Source organism: Caloenas nicobarica, chromosome 10, assembly GCF_036013445.1.
Source record: "Caloenas nicobarica isolate bCalNic1 chromosome 10, bCalNic1.hap1, whole genome shotgun sequence".
Lineage (NCBI taxonomy): Eukaryota > Metazoa > Chordata > Aves > Columbiformes > Columbidae > Caloenas > Caloenas nicobarica.
In genome coordinates, this window is record NC_088254.1 from 8,783,093 (window position 1) to 8,806,185 (window position 23,093).

The window sequence follows — 23,093 nt, forward strand, 5'->3', positions numbered from 1 at the left end:
GATCTTGCAAGAAGCACTTAAGAGTAAAAAAACCAAACCAAAACAAACCCCACTATTTTATTATTGTTAATTTAGTAACAATTTTAAAATAATATTACAAAGAAAGCCGGGTTTGTGAGGAGTCACTCCACTTCCCTTTCTTACAAATTCCTTTACTACCCATGCAAAAAATATATCTTGGAGTCAGAGCCACTGGACACAAAGGCAGCATGAGCAGATTAACCAGTCTAACAATCAAACTCATTGGGCACCAGTACGCCCAGTGCTTCCAAGGGGTTCTTGCCACTATGCAACATTTTGTAACAGCAGCCTATGAACAAATTTTGAAGGCAGAATACTGTACTGTTTATTCACACTTTCATGTAACTCTCATTTCAGTAAAACAGTCCTCTATAATAAGCAACCCCAAATCAAGGTAAAGATCCTTTGATCTGACAGTGGAAAGCCACTCTAAACTCAGTATAATTGGATGAAGTGTTGCCAATGTTAGTAAATCTTCTCTTTTCAAATTGATACAGTGTTTCAAATAAATACTTCAAATGCTTTTAATAAAGACTTAAAAAATAGGAAGTTCAAATTACATGCACAAAGGGTGTTAGCAGTCTCCACCTCTCCTGTTTCTGCTCTCAAATATCTACAACATCATGCCTTATTAAGGAATAACAGGTAAATGCATATATAATATATTTAAAACCAGAAAATATCTATTTTCTCTAAAGCAAGCTCACCAGATAGGATGTGGAAAGAACTCTAATACAAATTAAAAAAATAAATCTGTTCAACCAAGCACCACAAATATTAAAAATAACTCAATCGCAATCATATGATTGTTATGTGGCACCAACATAGAGCAGAATTAAAGCTATCTGGGGGTTCGCCTGTTTTATTAGAAAAATCGATATGTTGAACTATAAAATGTCTCCAATTTATGAACTTTGCTCTTTGAATTATTTCAATATCACCAAGTATTTGTTTTTCTTTAATTACTCACACTCCTCAATTACAAAGCAAATTCTAGAAAAGATAAGCCTATAAGAGAACTTGGAACAAGTTTCTGCACTTCCTTTGAAAAAGCTTAGTGATATGTGTTTTTTCTTTCCTCCAGTAAGTGCAGTTAAGATCAACCGACATTCTACTTTCTTTGAAATATAACAACTGAAATCCAAGTCTTTTCACTAAAATATTAAGTTACTGTATCAGGTGTACATGAAAGTTTTCAAATAAAGTATTAGCTTTGCTACAATAATACTTACGTACTTCATGTACCTAAGGGATTTTCATTATAAGTTCTTGCTAATTATTTGAAGTGTAAATGTTTGTAAAAAGACAAAAGTTTTATTACATGACATAACTTCAATTACATGTATAATTCCCTTTTGTTTAACTTCATAACTGGTTTGCTGATACGTTTCCATATATTGGTTTGGAGGCAGAAGAGGGAAAGGCAATATTAGAGAAAGACAAACAAATTGCATAGTTTTTGCCCTAGAAGCTCTACACCTTCATTTTCTCTGGCATATCTTGTTGCTTCAGTTTTCCAATTGATGGACTTTTCTCCAAAATCCAGCTACTGCTGACTACTGCTCAAACTGTGAAGTAAAAGAAAGTCCATTAAAAATCTGCAGAGCTAGTACTAAACCTAGGAAAAGGAAAGAGTAAAGCAGTTGAAAAATCTCAGCTGTGTGACAACAATGCATTTGGCACTCACATGAGTATCCTGGAGGTCCAGAGATTTTTGGATAGCTAACCTTGGCTGAAAGCCCAAGTCGAGCCTATTTCTCACTTCATTGATACAGAAGAATTCCTAGTTGTATTGCCATTGCAAACAGCTAGGTAGTTTAGAAACAGACAGAAAGGTTACTGCTGACTTTTAAAAATACATAGTTTCTATCTTTATTAAATTAGTTTCTTGATAACTCAAATTCTGTCATGTACCACTCACCAGAAATCCAAGGCAAAACAACACCGTTTAAAAGTGACAACCCCAGGAACTAAAAGCCTGTAGATAACATGGCAATTGAACACTCACTGCGTGAGGTACACACAGTGACTATGAAACACAAGAATTATGGCCCATATTCCAAAACTTAGCATTTCAGAAGTCTAAGACTTCTCAAAAAGAACAAGAATAAAACCATAGTGACTTAGCAGCACTAAAGCTTAAATACACAACTAACTAATACTATACTTCAAATATTTTAACTCAATGTTTCTTCAGACTTGGATTTAGTTCCTACACTTAAAATTCAGACACAGATTTTTACTCACTGCCTTAACCTGTTCTGTATTGTTAATATTGGTTATGTTACTTAACTCACAGATGTGTTGCATTTTATTCCTTTAAGGAAAAAGGATCTCAACCGAGAAGTATAAGTTTACAAGTATGAAGTTGGTAAAGCACTGACAAACAAACACCAGGTTTTGGCCTTTAAATAAGGAGCTGCAGAAGACCACAAACAGTCTACATCCTACAAACAATATTCTGTATTGGTAATTCACAAGGTCAAATTGATACTCATTAACTGTATCTAATACAAAAAATATTTTGTTTTAAAAGATTTAATTATAGCACAAAACTGAAAGATTTCCAGGAGGATTTAAGTATTTTATCTGGAATATCCTTTAAAGAAAGTAAAAAAGATTTCCTGCACCTCTAGCTACCATTTGTACCCAGAAAGTGCACCTGCACTTCTCAGTATTTTCTTTTTAAAAACAAATTGTTTTGAGGTTGTTCCCCACACCGTGCCCCGTAATGAAAGTAACCATGAAACAATGTACAAGTTTACATGACAAACCACTACCAACTATTTCAAGAGCTAAATTAAGAAAAATGGAGACAAGCAAAACTATACCTCTTGAAATTGTGACATAAATGAGGTTCATCAGGAAGGGTAACAGTTGTAGTTTTAACCATACACACATATATTCCATAACTTTTTTCTAAATGGAAGGTGGAGAAAGATCCTTTCACCTGTACTACTACTTTAAGAGAATATCATTGTACATAGATCTAGAACAAATCTTAGATGCGCTCTACGAAGATATTAGGAAACCAAACGTATTACCCATTTGTAGAGTTGATCATTATTTATCAGGACTATTCAGAGCTTTAGCTCAGCTTATGGGTAGTTATTCAAACTGCCAAAGATAAGCATTGACAGTCAAGATTAAACAGAGGAAGATAAAAGGACTAGCACTGCCAAAGGGAAAACTTATGGTAATGTCATATACTTCATGTGAATTACACTATAACAGATGGCAAAACCAGTGCTTCCTTAACATTTTTGTATGTTACACATGCCCTTTTTTATTACCACTATTCATAAATGCAAGTGTAAATGAAAGTAGTTTTATTAAATAACAGATAACCAAATTATAATTTCAAGAGTTCTATACAAAGGTAAAAACTCATATGTTTGAGAGAAATGTCTAAGCATGATTTGACATTGCAAGCCAATGAAAAGTTTACTTCAAGATATTCGCATTTATCACTGAAGAGAAAGGAATTATTAAATCTTAGGAGACAATCTGGCCATGCCCCTTTCTACCTAAGTCAGATACACAAAAATACGCTGTAATCTTAGTAAAGGCAAAGTTGTGTCAGAATGAAGGTGTTCCGTTATTGTAAACTTGCCAAGCCAGATTCTCCATTCCACAGAGGAAGGAGTCTCAGAAGCATTAGCCAAGTTGTCACTTGCTTTTCATACCCTGAAGTAAATACTTCTTTCACAGTTCTCACCATTTTGCTTCCCCAGTTTCAGATTTTAAGAAATAATCTCTTCCCTAACAAAGGGAACCAGTATCGCAATTCATCTCAACTTCTCCAAATGTTTGGTTTTTTGTACACCATCACGGAGCTACTCATGACCCAAGCATAAAGCAAAGTTTCATATTCTCAGAAACAAGAAATTAAATAAAATCATTAACCTTATCATTCCCAATCACAAACTGCAAGTCAATTTAAACCATGTAAGAAATGTATGTCACTATACATAACCACAAAGGGAGTTAACACAAGGAGTAAACTGAACCTAAACGGAAGAGCTACAAGAGGACTTATAGTGATAATGGATCCTAACATCTAAAACACTGTAATAAATAATTCGCAAACAACACTTGTTACAGATCTTGTTACAGATTCACCATAAGCCATACTTACATATAACAACAAACTGGAATTTGTATTTCAAAACAGGGGAAAAACAGAACTTGCTTTGAAATGAGAATGCAAACAACAACAGTCGAGACAAAAATGTTGAATATACCTTGTATTTGGTCATGGTGCTAAAATGGTTGTTCCTGAAGAACACACAAAGCTCTCCCTCCTGGACAGCTGAAGTCAACTCACACAGTCCATGGTATGTCAACTGTGTAGCTGTGTTATTTAGAAATTGCTCAGCTACAAATCCTACAAAAGCAATACACAGTTATATGTGTCTATTACATACCTTCTAATATAGAAAATCTTGTTACAATGTTAATATTTTTCCTACCTTCTCCCTACCAAGATGCCCCCTTATTACCACAAATCTAAGGGAACACATTCAGAGGGCAAAACAAGTTAAAAGTTCTAAACCCTCAGTGTTATAGATAACCCTACCATGTTCAGAAATGCTATAGCCGCTTCTAATAGTACTGATTTTTTCCTTGTCATCATGTAGTATATAACTCATGTTCTAATTATACTAGGTAACACATAGCCAAGTAGAAATCTGAATGCTGCCCATAATACATTTTCATAAAAAGAAGTTCTCTCCAGCTTTTTAAAAAGTGTATTTAATGGACCAAGAGAATGAGGTTGATCCTTGGTGTGGAAATTGCATCAGAGAAGTTTAGAAGACAAGCACAGCGCTGTCTGCCTGCCCAGGCAAAGAAGTTCAGCAGACAGAATGCAGCTCTTCAGACTTGTGTCTCTACATGTTGAGACCCACATACAAAATATGTAAGTAAGATTTGACAGGGAAGATACTTCGATAAAGCATAGAAAACATTTACGCACCTTCACTAACGAGTTCACTGTTGTCTGACTGTTTACAAGAAATTATCTTCTCCACTAGCTGATTGTAACTGCAGTTACCGACTGCTTTTACTATGTCAGCAACCTGGAGCAGGAAGGAAGAGCACACAAAACAGAGAACTTAACCTTTGTGAAGAACAAAACACAATTGTAAACCTATGGCACTTCTTATTTTCTTATGAATAAGAGTTTCAAAGAGAGGACATTATCAACCTAAAAATAGTAGGCCAAGAAGATTTAGCCCACACTGTTACACATTGTGTGGTTTTGGATCCCATTTTAAATCCCTAAGTTAACGCTTAACATCAAAAACTGTTGCTGAAGTGGACAGAGGAGAGAATGGGGCATCAGTTGGCTCAGGTGGGTCGGGAAGAAGTCCAAGGGGATAAGCGAACAGCAACTTTCACAAACAAGGCATGAAAAGAAAAAACAAATCTAAGGCACAACTATTCCAGCCAAACTCAACAGTTTCTCTTTAAGTAAACAGTACCAGTTTACTGTTTATTAAATAATGTCATTAAAAATAAATCATATGTTTGTTAAAGATGCAGTTCTCTCTAATTGCTTCTGTAATAACATCCTCAGTTCTCAAAAGCAGTGACTAGTAAATCAGAATTAAAGGAGGAAAGTAACCTCGCATTCCTTCCAAGTGTTCCCTAACAAGCTTTCAGAAACAATCACTGGGACACCGTATCTGGCAACTTCCTACCTTCCTCAGAACAGCAATTCTTATTTACATGGTCATAAATTCAGCACAGAAGGTTTTGAAAGTTAGCTTGACTATAGACATAGTCTCTGTAAAGCTACCACACTAAAAAAACATCACAGCCTGTATTTACTCCTCTCTGAGGAAAATCCAATTTTTCTGACTACATTTAAAAAATCCATTATTATTATTTACTCCAGTTAAAATTCTGAAGCATCCCACTCCCCCCAATAAAATTCAAAATAACTTATATAATGTCTGAATTATTGAAAAAAAGTAAGTTACCTGAGGGTCCACTAACCATCCATGGTACAAAGGGATATCAAGAAGATCAAACACTATGCATTCAGGCGTGTATTCAAATACTCGCACACCTGTAAACTTCACATTGACATCCAGACCTGTCTGTAACTTATGTAGAATTGCCATTGCATCACTCATATTCTGAAAGCAGCAAAAAACAAAAACAAAAAAACCACAGATGACCAAACAGAGCTTTGTATACTTGGTGGTTACTTTTGTAACCCTTCATCATTTAGTAGTCATCAATCCAACATTAAAAAAAAAAAATTACAAAAGCAGAAATTAGCTAAACAACTGTTTCAATGCATATTCAAATTAATCATTCTCACTGTGCCAGAAGAGATCTGCAAAGTAAGTCTCCCTCCGATCAGCTGTATCTGATTGTTTCTTCTTCTACAATCCTAAGCTGCTTTTAGGCAGTGCCTATTTCTTTTAGCTCCATTTCCCACAGCCACAAGCCAGATGTTTGCAAGAAGAACTGGATTATAAAGGAATCTGTAAGAGATTCTCTTGAGGTTTCTTCTCCCCTTTTAAGTCCTGCCTTATGAGTCAGGCTGAAGTACTTGCCACCACATAACAAATGAACAAAGCAAACCGATCTACACAGTTCTAATTGCCAACTCTAATTTGAGGGTTCAGTACTTAAAGTGGTGAACAGCAGTGAAGAATCTAGGTTTCTTTGTTTCACAAGAAAAGTTTTGAAATTTTATTTTGGGGATACCTTTAAACGGCCTGTAGACTGTACTGCGGAAACAAGTCACGAAAGAAGCATTTCTCATAGTAGTGATCCCAACGGAATCTTAAGGGGAATTATCAACTTATGAAGATCAAATCACACAAAGCAAAGAAGAGACAAGGAAAAAGTGCTTTATGAGACAGTTCTCCTGAAATAACATGCAGGAAAACTAATTTTCCACCAAGTGGGAGGAGTCCACAAAAGGTATAATCAGAAAGTATTTGCAGTATTTGCAAAAGATTCAGGAAAACTGAAATGCCTTTTTTTTTGGCAGGGGGGGAGTGGTGATGAGTTTGGTTTTCATTTTGTTTTGTTGGTTTTGTTTGTTTTCCTCATTTTTGCAATATTCTGTTGCTTAAGTGGAACTCACTCAGGATTCCAACAATGGGGAAAAAAAGCATTACAAAAACCAGAAATACAGATTGGAACAGAGATGGAGACAGAAGAGATGCACAGACTAAAAGTACTGACAGTTAGAGACAGTTGCCTCTGTGTTGTCTTCTTCTAATGATAAGACAGTTAATAGGAAGAACCACAATTAATGGAACCAGTAAGGGAAGACAAAAAACTGAGGATAAGGATGACTGACTATGAAGGATGAATAATGAGAAAACTATTAAAGAGCTAAGTAGGCTAACAAGGCCTAAGTGGGATACATAGTGATGAGTAATTTTACCAAATTAAAAGCACTTGATGAAATGCAGAAAATTTACAAATAAATGGATCTGTTAAACAATAACATAACCAATACACTAACTTGAACATTCATGTGATGGAGCCCAGCTGTCCTGGAGATGGCTGAACACCTGCCTGTCCATGGGAAGTAGTGAATGAATCCTTTGATTTGCTTTACTTTTTAAACTGTCTTTATCTCAGCCCATGAGTTTTCTCACTTTTACTCTTCTGAGTCTCTCCTTCACCCCACCGGGGGGAGAGTCAGCAAGTGGCTGTGTGGTACATAGTTGGCAGCTGGGGTTAAACCACAACAGTGAAAAAAAAAAAGTTTTAGTTCCTTTGGACATAAGCAACAGTATTTTAGGAGCAGTTCCTTACCTGCTCATAATTTAGACGCTGAATTTCAGATATCTCTTTAGGTTTTGCATCAAGAATATAGTCTCCTAAAAAAAAAGTGGAAAAAAAATTAAGTTTACTCCACAAAGCATCAACACTTCTATGAATACTTCTGACTGAAGCTGACTGATACTAAATATTACCACTGAATTTTTCTATCAAAGTAATGAGCACACTTTGTTTTATAACCTGAGTTATAATTATGGACTAAAAGATGAGTCTAAAAAACACAGTAAGATCATATTAAAAAAACAAAATGCAAATGGCCAATGTTGTTAGTAAAGCAGCATTTCATAATCTCTTGGGGTATCATACCAATCTCTTAATTATTCAGAAATTTACCTCCCACTGTGCCTCAACTTAAAAATACAAAAAGGTCAAACTGTTCACAATAAGATATGTAATTGCATAACACAATTTAAAAATGCAACCACTTATCCTGACTGATACTATGAATATTCTGGCAAACATTTCCACACACCAATAATGCTGAAATGCTTGTATTCCATCTATGTCTACAACACAAAGGCAATTAATCAGTTAATCAACATACTGGGGTTCAAGATTTATAACATTTTTTGTGACTACTATCCATAAGCTGCCTCTCCAAAATTTTTCAGATCTTTACTTCAACGCTTTTCATATTTATTGTCTTGCTCCACTCCTAAAAAAAAAAAGTTTCTACTCAAAGAAAAACACCAATTCAGGTTTCCTAATTTATAATCTTTTAAGTTAAGATTGTTCAAATGGTTGAAAGGCTTTTCTTTTTTCATTTTTTTAAGCTGCAGAAGAACCACTTTGGCAACTGCTAATCCTGCTGACTGAATAGAAACCTAACTAATTTGAGATGGTAATTTTGTTATTCAATTTAATTAGGTAATTCCAGAAGCTAATATATGCCTTCAAGAAAAAAACACAAACATTTAGCCAACAGTGAGTATGCAGTGACTTCAGACAGTATTATCCTATCAATACAATTAGACAAAATGTTTAGACACAGAGAGCAAGATATCTTAAGACTTATTTTTTTGAAATTATGTAATTAACGTTTTCTTCCACTGAAAGATTGAGTGGCATGCTTTTGAAAAGAACAAGCTACATTCTTTGCAAGAAAAAAAAATAAAAAGAAAATATATTAAGTTTTTTTTCTTCTGCTTAAGAAAAAACAAACCTAGTCTATTAAACTCAAATGTTTTATATTTGTTATGCTACGAAGGGAAAGAACTGTGGTACATGTAGCTCAAGTACTATCACAACTGCACTTTTAGCACCTGGATCACTGTGGGCTATTGAAGTTACAGACTTGTCGGATGGAAACAGCTGCAGTTTTGCTAAACACTGAATCTGATAATCGAGTAGTGCCAGCAAATGAGGCCCAAACCACTGTGATTACTAAATTAATTTTTCCTGCTATTTTAATTGGGTTATACTACCAAGGATTGGTTACTACTGACAATTAAAGGCACAGTTGACTTACTATGCTCTGTGAACTATAACAAAAACACATTGTAAGAGACACAAATAAGTTTAAATCTACTGATGTGTTGGTAGACTAAGCCATACCAACTGCATCACTAGACTAAACACTCAGGAAAACAGCACAGAAAACTTTTTAAAACAGTTAAGGAAAAATATGAGTAACTGAATACCGTAAGTAGTTTTCTTGAAGCATGCATTCAAGTAAAGCAGAATAAAACAATAAGTAAATAAAACAGTCCTCCTATACTACTCACTAATAAGTATAACATAATTGAAAATTACTAACCTAAGTATTCCATCAGCTGTTCAGCCGTTATGATTTCCATCATTGGTGGCAGCTTAATCTGTGAAAGCAAAAGTATATGCTCTTTAAAACGCCAAAACAATACAATTTAGAAAGTATCAATAAGGCATCAATTTAGAAGAGCATTAGCATACTTGGACCAAGAACGTTCCCAGGACCTTCACTAAATAACAGCTACAAGAAGAGGTTAAAAAAGGCATTTTTAGAGCAACTACACGCACGCCGTGCTTTCTCTTGCTTGCAGCTCTCTGCATAGCGCTTCCTGCTCCCACCAAAACATCTCACCAGCATCCCCCTCGACTTTCCAGGAGTTCTCACTGCTCACTGCACCAGCTCAACCAGGATGAACAGACTGGAAACTGTAGCCACAATTAGTTAAGAAAGCTTCACCTTTTTCAGAAAAGTCTTTGACTCCCTGCCTTTATTATAGCTCCTAACCAAGTTTTAACTCAAAGCTCCTGCATACAGGCAAGAGGCTGTAGAGAATCAGGTGCAGCAGCTGCTGGGGCAGGGAAGCCAGGACTCCCGCAGGCAGGAGGAAATGACCTCCAGCCCCATCCCGCGCCTACATCTCCGAGGTTTGGTTTAAGTCCCACTCTTCAGAAAGGCTTAAAAAAAAAATTAAGTGATATAGCCCTGCATTGAAGCTAATACTTCAAAAATACTATGCATATGGAAATGGACCATGCAAATTTCTAATGGCTTATTATTTATAGGCTCAGAACATGTTGATCTAAAATATACAATTCCCATGAATTCAGCATTCCAGACAAAAAACAATTAATACTCCCTGCAAATAGTTACCTCTTGCCTTGTGGGAACAGCTTTGTGAACTTATCACACAATAGCCTGACAGTACGTGCTGCTGCGCGATAACCTTGCCCTCTCCCCGGACCTGGGCTTCCTCAGTCCCTCAGAGCAGGCCGCCTGTTCTGAACGGCCCCAGGCCGGCTGCCCTGCCAGCCCCGCTCACCCACAGCCCAGGCAGGACGGGGCCAAGGCCATGCTGAGCACTCAGCAGCCGCTCACCGGCAGCTCACCTTGGGAGGCTGAGCCAGCTCATCTCAGCAATCTGTGCAAGTTCTGGCCATAAGGAGGTTTAGCTCAGTAACAAGAAAAGGCAGATCACATGTGAAGAGCCAATGCCAGACCTCAGACCAGGCGCTACCACTGCAGATTCTGACAAATCAAATGGATATCACCAGGAACATACTGTCCTCAGCGCCTCAAAAAAAGGCCATTTTTATGAGACCCTCAAACTAAAAATTTCTAACTAGAAATTTTTTACTCTACATCTTCTCGGCGCCTCAGTTTGGATACATCTAAGCATAAATGGCTATATAACATTTACTTACATAATTGTTACAATCACCTAAAGAGGTAATTCATACAGTTCTAAAAGTTACCGAAATTCTAGTAGAACTAGGCATGTAGGGAACACAGCTCCCAAAACCTTCCATTGGCTGAGAGGACTGTGACAGAAAAAACTTTAAGATGCTACCAAATACTCTACTGGGATTATTCTCCTACATAAAAAGCTGTAAAGACAAGATATTCCATATGCACTCACTTCTCAAGACAATAGTAATATTATTTAGACTTCTATCACATTATGTTTTCACTTAGGCTTATTTTATGGTCCCAAACAATTTTTTTTATGTTCCCTGGATATTTCAGGTACGTAATTTCTATGCAGTGCGTTAAGGCGCACAGAGTTCTTCAGCTATATGACATAACATCCTACCTAAGAAACACAAAGCAGGATTACATGGCACCCTTATTAAGCTTTTAGCATTTGATGATGGCCATGGAGTCCATCCTGAAAAAGGCTACCCCCACAAAATTAGTTTAATGCAATGCCAGAAGATATTAGAAAGTGGTGCACGAACTACACCTAAGAAAGATCACAAAAAGTATTTAGAAAAGCAAGCTTTGCATTGCTAACCTTAACTACATAGCGAGCCAAAGGTCTGAGGAAAAACTGAGCAGTCTTCATATTTAAACAAGCTGAAAGACAGTGTCCTATACTCCTCCACATCAAGAGACAACCCATGTTTGTACATACGTTTTCAAATGTTTGTTTCAATACTCCTGCTTTCATTTCCATCACAGAAGCCTAAATAGTTACCACATTGTTTTGCTCAGAAGTTACATTTTCAAGTTGGTATCATACTGCTTTTGTTTTCTTTTTACTCAGAAGAACATTTCTGTATCTCTCTGTAAGTGGAACTCCTCGGCTCTATCTCCTAAAGGCTAAACTGCAACTTAAGCTTATACGGGCAGTTTGCAAAAACACTTCAAAAGAAAAGCAATTTCATAATTTTAACATTTCAAAGTACAGCTTCTACAACCTGCCACCTTAAAGCTATACGTCCAGACTCCTTTGAAAGTAGTAGATAGTAGAGAGGTAGAAGTTTTATCACAAGTTTAGTTCCAAAACCTGGTACTATCAAAAAGGAATTTGAAGAGTCCCAACAGGTGCTACTATTTCAGAATTTCCAAAAGCCCAAGTGTTGCCAAACCAGTATCTCACAGATTAGAACATACACTCTAAAAGAATCCATTTTTTTAAAGTAGTCTTTATACCTGTATCCCTAAATACAGGTCTTAACTCCAATATCAAAAGTACCTCCAAAAGGCATAATAAAAAATGAATGACTATAAAGAATATTGCTCCATTAATGAACAAGATTTTCATAACCACTACAAAGAAACACTTTGAGTGCACACTAACCTAAGGTACAGTACATCTTAAGTCTTCTTGTTATTGCAGTCATTTAAGCAAATTAACAAACTACCTATAGTCTCTCTTTACTCAGTGAGGCCTATCTCAAAAAAAGTTGTTTTGAATGAGGGCAACTGGAACATAGAAACAGAAGGTCACGAAAATGTTAGTATAGTTAAAACAATATTCTAGCATGGGGGTAAGAAGCTTGCATCTTGAGCAGCTGAAATACCTGAAAAGGTGAGTTCTCCTTAATATATCCAAATGTTAATCTGAGTTTTTATGCATAAACTTTTCCGTGATTATTGCCCACATACCCTCTATGAAGGCTTCCCACTTATTACTAGGCAGCAAATAAATATTTTGGTTCTAAGCAAATTGATTATGTGCCATTTCTCATAAACAATCATGTGAATTCAACTTTCACTTCTGCACAAGCACAGCTGATACACAGTATCTGATCTCAAGGTTATCACTCCCATTCTGGAATAACAGAGGCATATAATTGGCCACGCAAAGGGAATTGTTCATGAAAACCTGAAAACTACTGTTGTAACTACTGCTCCTCAGCTTTGAGTACTTGCATGTATTCTCTGAAGTTATTTGAGACCGTATCTACCTACGGATGACCAAAATTCTCAACCTTGTCAGGACAGAGTTCTGAGAAAGAAAGTTGGTGGCTGATAACAGGGAAGAGAGCCCAAACCTTAACTGTTCACCTTTTTATTCTCTGTTGTGATTTTATCTCCCCTCGTCTCCTCCTTACTCCATTTTTTTCCCTGCCACATAGCTTCTTTTCACCCAACATAAATTATGGTATTCTTCCTCTGCTTTCACATATTTTCATTTCTTGCTCTGCTTCCTTGTTGCCAAATTGTAGTTACCTGACCCAATCTAGTGTTCATCCTGGGTCAGGAGAAGGGTCAGGATGTGGATGTCCATCCTCAGCCTTGGTATGTAGCCAGCTACTGTCAATGGTGTGCAGATGAGCGGCCAATAAGCTTGCCATGACAAACAATGCCAATATGGTTCTTGAGTACAAACTGAGGAAAAGAAAGGCTAATTTGGAGAGGCACTAATTAGGAAAACAAATTATAAGCAACCAGCTAACAGGAAAACCCTCAAACCTATAAATAATAAGTCCCGTGATGGCAGTTTCACCAACTTAGCTGCCTGTCTGCAACTCATGTAAATTCTGCTGAAGTTTTACACAGACAGAATTACAGAAAACCTGTACTGTAATCCTAGCAATAAGAAATGGTAGGGCATTCCCAAGAGGCATTCTGATTTTCAACTATTTATAAAACTGGATATCACCTGAATTCTCACTAATGTAATATCTGATCAAAGCAGAATGCCAGTTAAAATTCTGGATGGAGGACAGCAGAAGAAAGCAATCATATTTAAGGTGCAAAGGAAGAATGCTAAAGAACAAAATCTCCAAAAACTTCAATTGAAACAACAAGAACAGTGTTGTGCCATTGATATGCTTTCATTGAATGAAAGGTTAAAAAGGAAAATCCCGTAACTAGCTATTTCTTTTAAAACACTAGCACACAGAATGATAAGGAATAAGTTCTCCAAAGCCTTCCACTCGCCACTAGATGTTACAGGGAGCACAGAAAGTGAATGTTAAATATTGAAGTCTAAGACAACCTTCACACCTTCTTGAGGATGGCAGAACCTACATAAGGCAATACCTTAAAATCACACACAATTTCCCTGCAGTGCTTTCACCAATGGCTAAGTATCTACATCACTGTAAATGCTTTCCCCTTGATGTATGAACTGTTCTGCTCAGGAAAGAGGACAGACACTGTAACTCAAACCCAATCATTAATCTTCTGGAAAGTTACCTTCCTATAAACAAATTTATTCTTATAATATTATTTCCACTTCGGCCTTTTCCTATGTCACCTGTTACACATGCGAACAACCTTCTACTCTTTCAATACCAAATTTCTTCCCCTTAATACGAGAACACAAAAACTATTCCCATAAAGCTTTCCTATTCTGTGACTCCACTCTATCAGCTCATCAAGCTTGCGTGGTTGAATTGCCAGCATTTCTTGATAAGTACCCCCTCATCCTTGTTTTGCAATGCACACAACCTCATAGCTCTTCTCCAACAGATATCCCTTTCACATATAAATGTTAATAACCACATTATGCCTTATATTTTGATTACTTAAAATTAAAAAGAATTATTTTAAGACTACAGAAGGCCCATATCAATGATGGCCATTAGAACACAAGAACTTCCAGGTCTCAAAGCTGTACCTGATCGTGACCTGATTTATTCGTTAATTTAAATACAATCTATGCTGCATAACTACATGAATGTACCCCTACTATTCAGGCAATTACTTGTACAAGTCTGTATTTTGTACAACTCTGTACGCACTTTATTACACAAAAATAACCTATTTTCTCAAAATACCACCTATGTTTTCAGTGCTATAATAGTAATGGTTACTTACTCGAAACCTGCACACATCTGCAAACCATACATTGCTCCGTTTAGTAAAGTATCATGTAGATTTTGATTTCTATTTTAAGGCGACAACAAAGTCTCTATGTAACAGCAGCATCTAGGTAGTATATTGGCAACAGACCGTAAGCCATGACTTATTTCTTTCCCGAGTTCCCTATGCGAGATACGTGCTTAACAGCAAGAACAAGTCTGCGTCTTCACCAGCACAAACTTCCAGGGGTGCACTGAGGCGGTTTCGGCACGGCTGCCCCCCGCCCGCTTCCCGCACCACCCGCCAGCGTTTCCAGGTCGCGGCGCTGCCCGAGCGGCCCCGCCCGCCCCGCGCACCCGCCATGGCGGCAGCGGCGCCCGGCCGCGCCCGCACCGCCGTACCTTCCAGGCCAGGAGCAGCACGTTCATGATGGCCAGCAGCGGGCAGGGGCCGTTCTCGTTCTGCGTGATGACGGGCGTGTTCTCCTCCTTCCAGCGGACCCACTTGATGTGATAGACCGACTGGCCCGGGAAGCGCTCCTTGGAGGCGGAGAGGAGCTGCGAACCCGCCGCGGGCCTGTCCCCTGCGGGCTCCGGGGCCGGGCCCCCCGAGGCGGCCCCCGCCACCACCGCCTCCTCGGCGTCGCTGTTGAGCTCGGAGCTGCTCGGGCAGCAGGAGTGCAGGTTGGAGAAGGACTCCAGCGAGTCCAGGCTCCGGGACTCCTCCCCCGGGGGGCTGGGAGCCCCGCTGCTGCCGGAGCCGGCCCCCGCGGGACCGCTCTCGGAGGTAGGCGCCGCTCCGGGGCTCTCCGGCACCGCCAGTCCCGCGCCGTCCGCCGCCGGTGGGCTGTCCTCCGCGGCTCGTGAGGGAGACGCCGTCCGAGGGGCCGTGGCAGGAGCGGGGGCCGGCTGAGGGGAAGGGCTGCGCCGCCCGCCGCCCTCCTCAGCCGCCGCGGGCCCGTCCCTGCAGCCGCCCTCGCCCGCTGCCGCCTCTTCCAGGAGGAGCTGGCTGGCAGCGCCCCCGCCGCCCCTCTTCAGCGAGCCCGGAGGCGGCGGGGGCTGCGCCAGGCTCTCCATGCCCGGCCCGCCGGCCGCCCGGCGCCTTCGCTCTCTATTGGCACTGCAGCGCCTGAGCCTTCGCCAACAGCGCCCGAGACGCCATCATAGGAGCGACGGCTCCGCCCCGCCGGGGACGTGTGGGCGGGAGGGGGAAGCAGCCGCGGGTCACGGCGGGGCCCGGGGCGGGGGAGCGCCCCGAGGGCGGGGCGGCGGGGCCGGGGAAGCCGCCGGCGGGGCGGGAGGCCGGAGCGGGGGCCCGGGGGCTGCGGGAGCGGGGGGAACAGGGGGGGAGCGCTCCTGCCCGCGAGTCGCGCGAAAGGCGTGTGAAGCCCGGCGCGAGCCCGGAAGGGGCCGCGCGAGGCGCGGCAGCCGCGAGGCAGGGCCGTGCCCGCGTCCCGGGGCCCGCGCGTAGCGGTTGCGGCCGCCTCAGGACGCCCGGCTGAAGCGGCGCAGGCAGCGGGGACACCCTCTCCCAGGCAGGACAGGCCCCCGCCGCGGTGCTCCTGGCTACGGGAGACAGAACGGAAACCGCGGCGCTGCCCCGCCCGCCTGTTTTGCCGGAAGCTGGCGGGGGCGGGGCCGCGCATGCGCGGAGGGGCGGCGGACAGCGCCCCGCCCCGCCCCGGAGGTGCCCGCCCGCCGGCAGGCGCCGAGGTGAAGCGCGGCGGGAGCGGCGGCAGCCCGTGTGACGAGCGCTCCTCACGGAGGGCGGCAGCTTTGCTAAACGTTTTCAGCGCCTTTCATTGCCGTTTGTTAGATATTCGTATCATAAAAGCATGATCATGGTGAGTGTAACGGATAATTTAAGAACTAATGCGGTTGTATTACACTTCACCTTAATGAGCCTGTTTCCTTCTTCTGTAGGAACCTTCAGCTTTAAGTACAGTTTTGCAAAGACAAGAATTTAACTTTTTTCTGTCCTCGGCAGTTCTCTTGCGTAAGCTCTTTGTGAACAGTTGCATCGACTTTAGCAGCCTTATCTGAAGTACCAGCATTGTAATTCCTACGTACATGTTTGCATAACAACTTTACTGTAACAGTGTTAGCAGAGTAAGGGTTTTCTTGTGCTGTAAGAGCAATCGGAAAGGAACAGCACAAATAGAAGTGGAGTGACAATAAACTGAGAAACTCATCACAAACCCTAACATAAACCAAAATATATTTGAGTTATCATAGTCGAATGTAAGAATTAGCACGTTAACAAATATGAAATGAAGCCTTTTGTCTGAACGGCTCACATTTTTAGCTTCATTGGAGGATTTTCCTTTACGCTTTGTGAAGGTTGTTCAAGGCAGCCTCAAAATGAAGAAATCCCTGCTCCGTGGGAGGGCTGCAATGCTTCACAGCACACGGAGCACCAAGAGAAATAGGTGACCTAAAGTAAAACTCGAAAAGTAAGTAGATTAGTTTCTGCAAAGAAAAATGTGCACCTGACGAAGGGATAAACGAACCCAGCTGAGGCGGTGTGTTTACACTTTCCTAAGACCTCGCGATGGCAAACGGCGCTGGCGGGGCCCTTCGCGGGTCCGGGAGGCCGCAGCCGCTGTGCTCCGCAGGCAGCCCCGGGGCGGCGGCAGGCGCGGGGCCGGCTGCTTCAGCCGGGAAACACCACCGAGCCGGGGCGGTGCTGCCGCTGTGCCTCGGGCGGGACCGGCGGCGGGGGCCCGCCCCGATTTGCTGCCGAGATAACACAACCGGGCCGGCCCGGCCCCGCGGCAGCAGCCGGGAGGCCCCGCCCCGCCGGGCCCTGGGGCGGCAGCCGACGGGCGTCGCCCCGCAGGCCCCGCCCCCTCCCCGCCGGCGCCGAACTCCGCTCCGCCGAGCCCCGCCCCTTGCGCGCAGCGTGGGGAGGCGGGGCGGCTCGCGCGTGCTGGGCGTGCCCTGCGGCCCCGCCCCGCCGGTGGCGTCGCGCGGGCGGGGGCGGGCGGCCGGAGGCAGTCGTGGCGCGGGGAGCGGAGCGCTGCCGGGCGGGGGGCGCCGGGCCGAGCCGCCGAGCCGTGGGCGGAAACGGTCCTGCAGAGCGGCGGGGGACAAAGCGGAGGGAGGTGCAGAGCTTCGCCCCTCCCCATCCCCGCGCCGACTGGGGCGGATGTGCTGTGGGTAGGCGGCGGCAGGGCCTGGGCCCGGCGAAGATGGATCTGGCGGGGACGATAATCCTGCTGTGCTCCTGTGCGGCGGGCGCCGGAGGTGAGGAGCGGCCGGGCCCGCCCGGCTCCGCGGGGCCCTGGCCTGCAGCCCTGGCTGGGGGCTGCCGGCCGACCTCCTTCCCTCCCTCCCTCCCCGCCGCGGCTCGGGGCTGGGGCGGTGGGCCCCGCTCCCGGGGCGGCAGGCCGCGGCACGGCTGCCGGCTGGGGCTCTCCTTGCCGTCGCCCTCTCCCGCGCGCGGTCCTTCCCGTCCTGCCCGGGCTCTCTTCCCCCGCCGCCTGGGCCGGCCCGGCGCCCCCACCCCTTTCCGGGACTTTCCGTCGCCGAGCATCGAGTCAGCTGTTCTCCGCTCCTTTCTTCTCCGGCCCCTCTCCCCCACCGCGCTCGGCTGTCCCTTCTGCCCGGCTCCCTGCTCCCAGCTCCGCTTGGGTCCGTCGGGACTTCGCTCGCGGCCCCAGGAGCCGTTTCCCGGTTACCGTTCCGTGCCCGGTCCCCGCGGACGGGAGCAGCCGTCAGGGGGAGGCGGCGGCGGGCGCTGCGGGGCGGGTGCCCGCGCAGGTGTCCCGCTGCCCGCGGAGCGACAGACCGGCCCTGCCCCCGAAACCGGGAACCCGGATTGACGGAAAGTTCAGTTCAAGGAAATAAAAGAGGAGCCCGGGCTTCTCCTGCAGCCTGGCTGTGGCCTCAAGGAGGGTCTTCGCTTTCTCCCAGGCCAGAGAAAAAACAGTTACCGGGGGCGCGTAAGTCTGTAACGGCTCCTGCTATGTCTTGGGGGTCCCTTCCAACTCAGAACATTCTATGATTGTTTTTCAGCACTAGGGAACTGTTGGGGCAGTTTCTTGACAGTGTCTGATAATGTTCGATTGGTCAGGTCACGGTAGGGAAGTAGTTTCAAATTTCTACAAGAAAAGGTGACTTTCTGAGAGTGTTTCTGGGGAAGAATGGGTGGAGCAGCTGATAAGGACTTAATTCCTCTGTTTCCTTTGGCAGTCCTCTTTATCTGGGCTCCACATCTGTGTACATCAATGTGTAGGTTTATTAACAAAGGCGCTAGCCCTAAGTCCTGGTCTTTTACACGTTCTCAAAAAGTAACATTAAAGTACGTGAAAACTTCAGCAGGTTGTACTTGTGACTAAGCTGTGAAGTAAAAAGCAAGCTGATTTTCATAGTTAAATCTCATTCTGTTACTTATACCATTAGTACTGCAACACACAGAAGATTTTGATGGTGACTTTTCTGTCATAAATTCTTGGAAACAATCAAGATATTTCAGACTTAATTATTGGCATGCTTTTCAAGGCCTCTTTGTTTTCCGAACTGAACTGTGCTGGCACAGAATTAATTCAAAGTGATTCATTAACCAGTTGTGATGGTTGTTTCTACTCCTTAATTCTAGACAGGCAAATAGGCCTTTTAAGTTAAAATCACAGTAAGCGTGTGAAGTGCAGTCCTTTGGATATACAGCAGCAAGTTCATGAAGTGTATTTTATTTTAGAAATGCTTGTTAATTTTTTTCTTTGAGAGAAGAATGGGCACCTTCAACATTTCTGGCACTAGGAAGCACACCTCCCTAGCAGATAACAGAAGCATGTGTCTTTTGGTGTTCAGCAGTAAAGGTAAATCTTTTAAGAGAGCTTAATAATGCTGGATAGAAATCTAGAAAACATGGCTGATACACATCTCCAGAATATCCTATGAAACTTTTTTTGGTAGAATTCTCAACATAATTATGAAAGACTTATCATAACTTTATGCTGAATTAAAATTAGTTTTTAGTATTAAAAATTTATATTTTAACTGTGTTCAGCTTTCCAGAGTTCCTTAATTGCTGTAAATGTTTTTATTTTACTGAAAAACAGTTCTTCATTTGCATGCTTTTCTTCTAGGCAGGCATTAATATTTGTGTGAAAAAAGGCAAGTTCATGATTCTTGATGATGGGAGAGCAGCACAATCTGGAAACAACTGAAGAAACCCCAACTATTTACCTGTGTTTCATTTGTGTAAAGTGTATCTTGTGCTCACTAATTTTACAGAAATCTTGAAGCTAAGTTATACTTACCTGTGAAGTTATCTAGTTTTAAGCTATATAGGTATTAAATAATAATAATTTTGAAAAAGCCATTAATCCGTACTTTTTAACAAACATGCTCTTCTGTGTGTTGAGTCTACAATTGGAATATTTTTACAGGATACCTCTTTGAACTCTTCTTTCAGAATTATGCCAGGCTTTTTCCCTGTATACCGTATTTATACTCTATTGTAATGGTCTTCAGACACTTTAGATATAAAGATGTATTATAGATTAAAAGATCCAATTGTACCTTTAGTTCACAGTTAGGTATGAATCACAAAATAGACAGTTTAGAATATTAACATACAACATAACTTAGTTCATTTGAGGAGAAGGATTAGAGTGATTTAACGCCTGAATGAAATATCTTTGTTTTGATAGAAAAAAATATTTTATTTTGTAGTTTGTATTGTTCTTAAAATTATGTAAAAGGAATGCAATCAGAAGTGACCACTAGCATTGCACTAGACATTTTGCAATGTCTGTATTATGTTGCTTTATAACCCACTGTATCGTTTATGGTTAAAACAAAGAAGTTATCAGCCATTTGGTCTAACAGGCCCCAAAACACAAGCTTAATCCGGTTTGGTATTAGATCACTTTTAGGGTGCTCTCAGACATTTTTGTTTCTTTGCTACCACCGAATAAATATGGCCCTCACAAAACAAGTGGCCCAGTAGGTCAGTTTGAATACAGTTTCAATAGTGTGAGAAGAAAAAGTGATGCCAATTTTTCTAATATAATTGGGGAAAGGTAGAACTTATCTCAAGTAGATACATGTATCTTAGCTTCTAGTATATAATGCCTTGAATTTTAAGAATTCTTTAAAAATAAAAAGTGAATCTCAGCATTTTCCCCAATATCCTTGGAATTGCTTGGCTTAAGGGATCTATTCACTGGCTGGTTCTGTTAATAATTCTGACATGTATGAAGTAGTCCTTAGTTTGAGCAATATTATTTGCAGCTTTTAGTAGTGCGTTTTGTTGCACATGATGAAGATGCGTGCAGGTATATTAAACAGTACTTAATTATCTGTACATAAGGATGTTCTTTAAGGAATGGAAATAACTGATAAAACCTTTCCTTCTCCCTGAGAGTCATTAAAAAAAGGGGGGGAGGGGAAAGGGAAATAGAAAATACAGAAAATAGAACTAATGAGATCCCAAAAAAGCTTGGATTTAACAAGAGTGATCGTACTTTGGCTAGGCTGGTCAGATGCTGAATATCATTGCAAATCTATGATCAATTGTTTTCACTGGTACAGCACACTCTTCTTTGTTGCAAGGACTTCCAAGTTGTATCTTAGTGTCTTGTGCTGCTGGATATTGAACTACCTATTTCCCAAAGAGCATGGGAGAAATTCTGTTGTTTTCTGAACACATGGGGGAGTTCTGGGAAGGCATTTATGAGCTATCAGCATCTGAGTGATTTAGTTTGCATCCTTGCTATAAATCGAGACGAATACTAGCCTTCATTAGCATGGCGCTCAGCCTCCAACATTTATCTGGGGTTTAAAATAAAAACATTGCGAATTTTATGAGACTGTGTCTGGTAAAGGCAGCTGTCAGATGGTTGTTTCAGAAATGTCCATGGTAATTGAAAGTAAATAAAATCAAGTGTTTAGATAGTAACTTTGAAATGCCATTGCCCAGAAGCCTAAGACTGCAGTTTATTTTGGCTTTTAAATGGATTTAAATGTTTAGTTGTGCGGTATGGCAGAGCCACTGTAATGAGTTACTCCTGTCTGGCAGTCCTGCCCTGGCAGTGCATCCCCACCTCTCTTTCTTCACCGCTTCTTGTGTTTGGTGGCATGAGGAGCCAATTCAACCTGGTAATTTAAGCGGAAGAAATGAACCATTTCCTGTCTGACATGTATTAATAACTTCTATTTGTTTATTATGCAGACCCAAGCCTAGTGGGGAGGAAAAGCTGCGACTTACACTGGGTGAGGAAGAAGAGGTTTAAAAAAAAAAAAATGGATATCTGTGTACGCTCACACTGGTGCTGCCGTACTGTCTAACTGTGCCCTAAGTGTGAGGTTTCAGTGAAGGGAAATGATCCTGCCTTGACTTTGTTTACATGTATTTCTTTCACCAAAACCTAACTTGATCAGTGGAGAAAGTCTGTTTTTCAGCTGTATCAGTTTTAGTGCCAGCACAAGGGCAGAGCAGAAAGGGAGTGGATGAAAAAGGACCTGCCCTTCTGCTGGCAGTTATGAAACTACAGCCTGAATGTGAAATCCAAGTTGGGAGCTATATGGTAGGATAACTGTCCTTCAGTGTACTTAAGCACAAAAGTGCTAAATCTGGGTGCTGTGTACGGTCTCTAGTGTCCCATGTAAAGAGAACATTTTTTTAAGATAAACTCTACATTGAAAACAGCTTGAAGAAGTACAACTTGCTTTGATAATCTTAAATTATAATAATAATTATCTTAAAGAGATTTATCATATGCTGGCATTTCAAATTTGCAAATCAGTAATGACACTTGCAGTAAAAAGTTGTTTGGTAAGTTAGCCTGGCTGCTGAACACTTTCTGATAGTCTATCAAGTCATATTCTGTGATTTCCCTGCCCCCCCCCCAACAAGCTTGACTTGTGTTTGAACTATTTGCTTTTGTCATGCAAGTCTTCACCTTTTAAAATAGTGTATGCTTGATTTATTCTCTTATGGGAACTTAAATCTTATCATCTTTTACCACGATATTTGTAAACTGAATAGATGTTTGTATTTACATTGCTAAACTTTCAGTACTGTTTATTACCAGTCGTCTTTACGTGCACGAAGCTAGCTCCTATAGGATTTCCTCCATTATCTTCCCAGGTACTGAGGTTAGTCTGACATGCCTGTAGGTCTCCAGGCCCTCCTCCTTGAAGATAGGGTTGTCAGGAGCCTGCCTCTGTCACCATAACCTTTCAAAAAGGTGATAGCCTCAAACCAGCATCAGCCAGCTCCCTCACACTCCTGGCTGCATCCCATCTGATCCCGTGGACTTCTCTATATGCAATTGGCC

The 23,093-nt window shown here is 42.0% G+C and overlaps 2 protein-coding genes across 2 annotated transcripts in view; one reads left to right on the plus strand and one right to left on the minus strand.

Moving 5' to 3' along the window:
• MINDY2 (MINDY lysine 48 deubiquitinase 2) overlaps nucleotides 1–15,983 on the minus strand; it is a 34,171-nt gene extending 18,188 nt beyond the window's left edge. The window contains exons 1-6 of the mRNA XM_065641467.1: nucleotides 15,208–15,983; nucleotides 9,599–9,656; nucleotides 7,816–7,880; nucleotides 6,009–6,167; nucleotides 5,000–5,102; nucleotides 4,266–4,408 (exon numbers count right to left, since the gene is read on the minus strand). Coding sequence (XP_065497539.1) covers nucleotides 4,266–4,408; nucleotides 5,000–5,102; nucleotides 6,009–6,167; nucleotides 7,816–7,880; nucleotides 9,599–9,656; nucleotides 15,208–15,882 — 1,203 coding nt within the window. The 5' untranslated portion in view covers nucleotides 15,883–15,983. The remainder of the gene's footprint in view (nucleotides 1–4,265; nucleotides 4,409–4,999; nucleotides 5,103–6,008; nucleotides 6,168–7,815; nucleotides 7,881–9,598; nucleotides 9,657–15,207) is intronic.
• Nucleotides 15,984–17,808: 1,825 nt separating this feature from the next.
• Nucleotides 17,809–23,093, plus strand: part of ADAM10 (ADAM metallopeptidase domain 10) — a 47,388-nt gene continuing 42,103 nt past the window's right edge. The window contains 1 exon segment of the mRNA XM_065641531.1: nucleotides 17,809–18,051. Within this exon segment, the coding sequence (XP_065497603.1) occupies nucleotides 17,997–18,051 (55 nt within the window). The 5' untranslated portion in view covers nucleotides 17,809–17,996.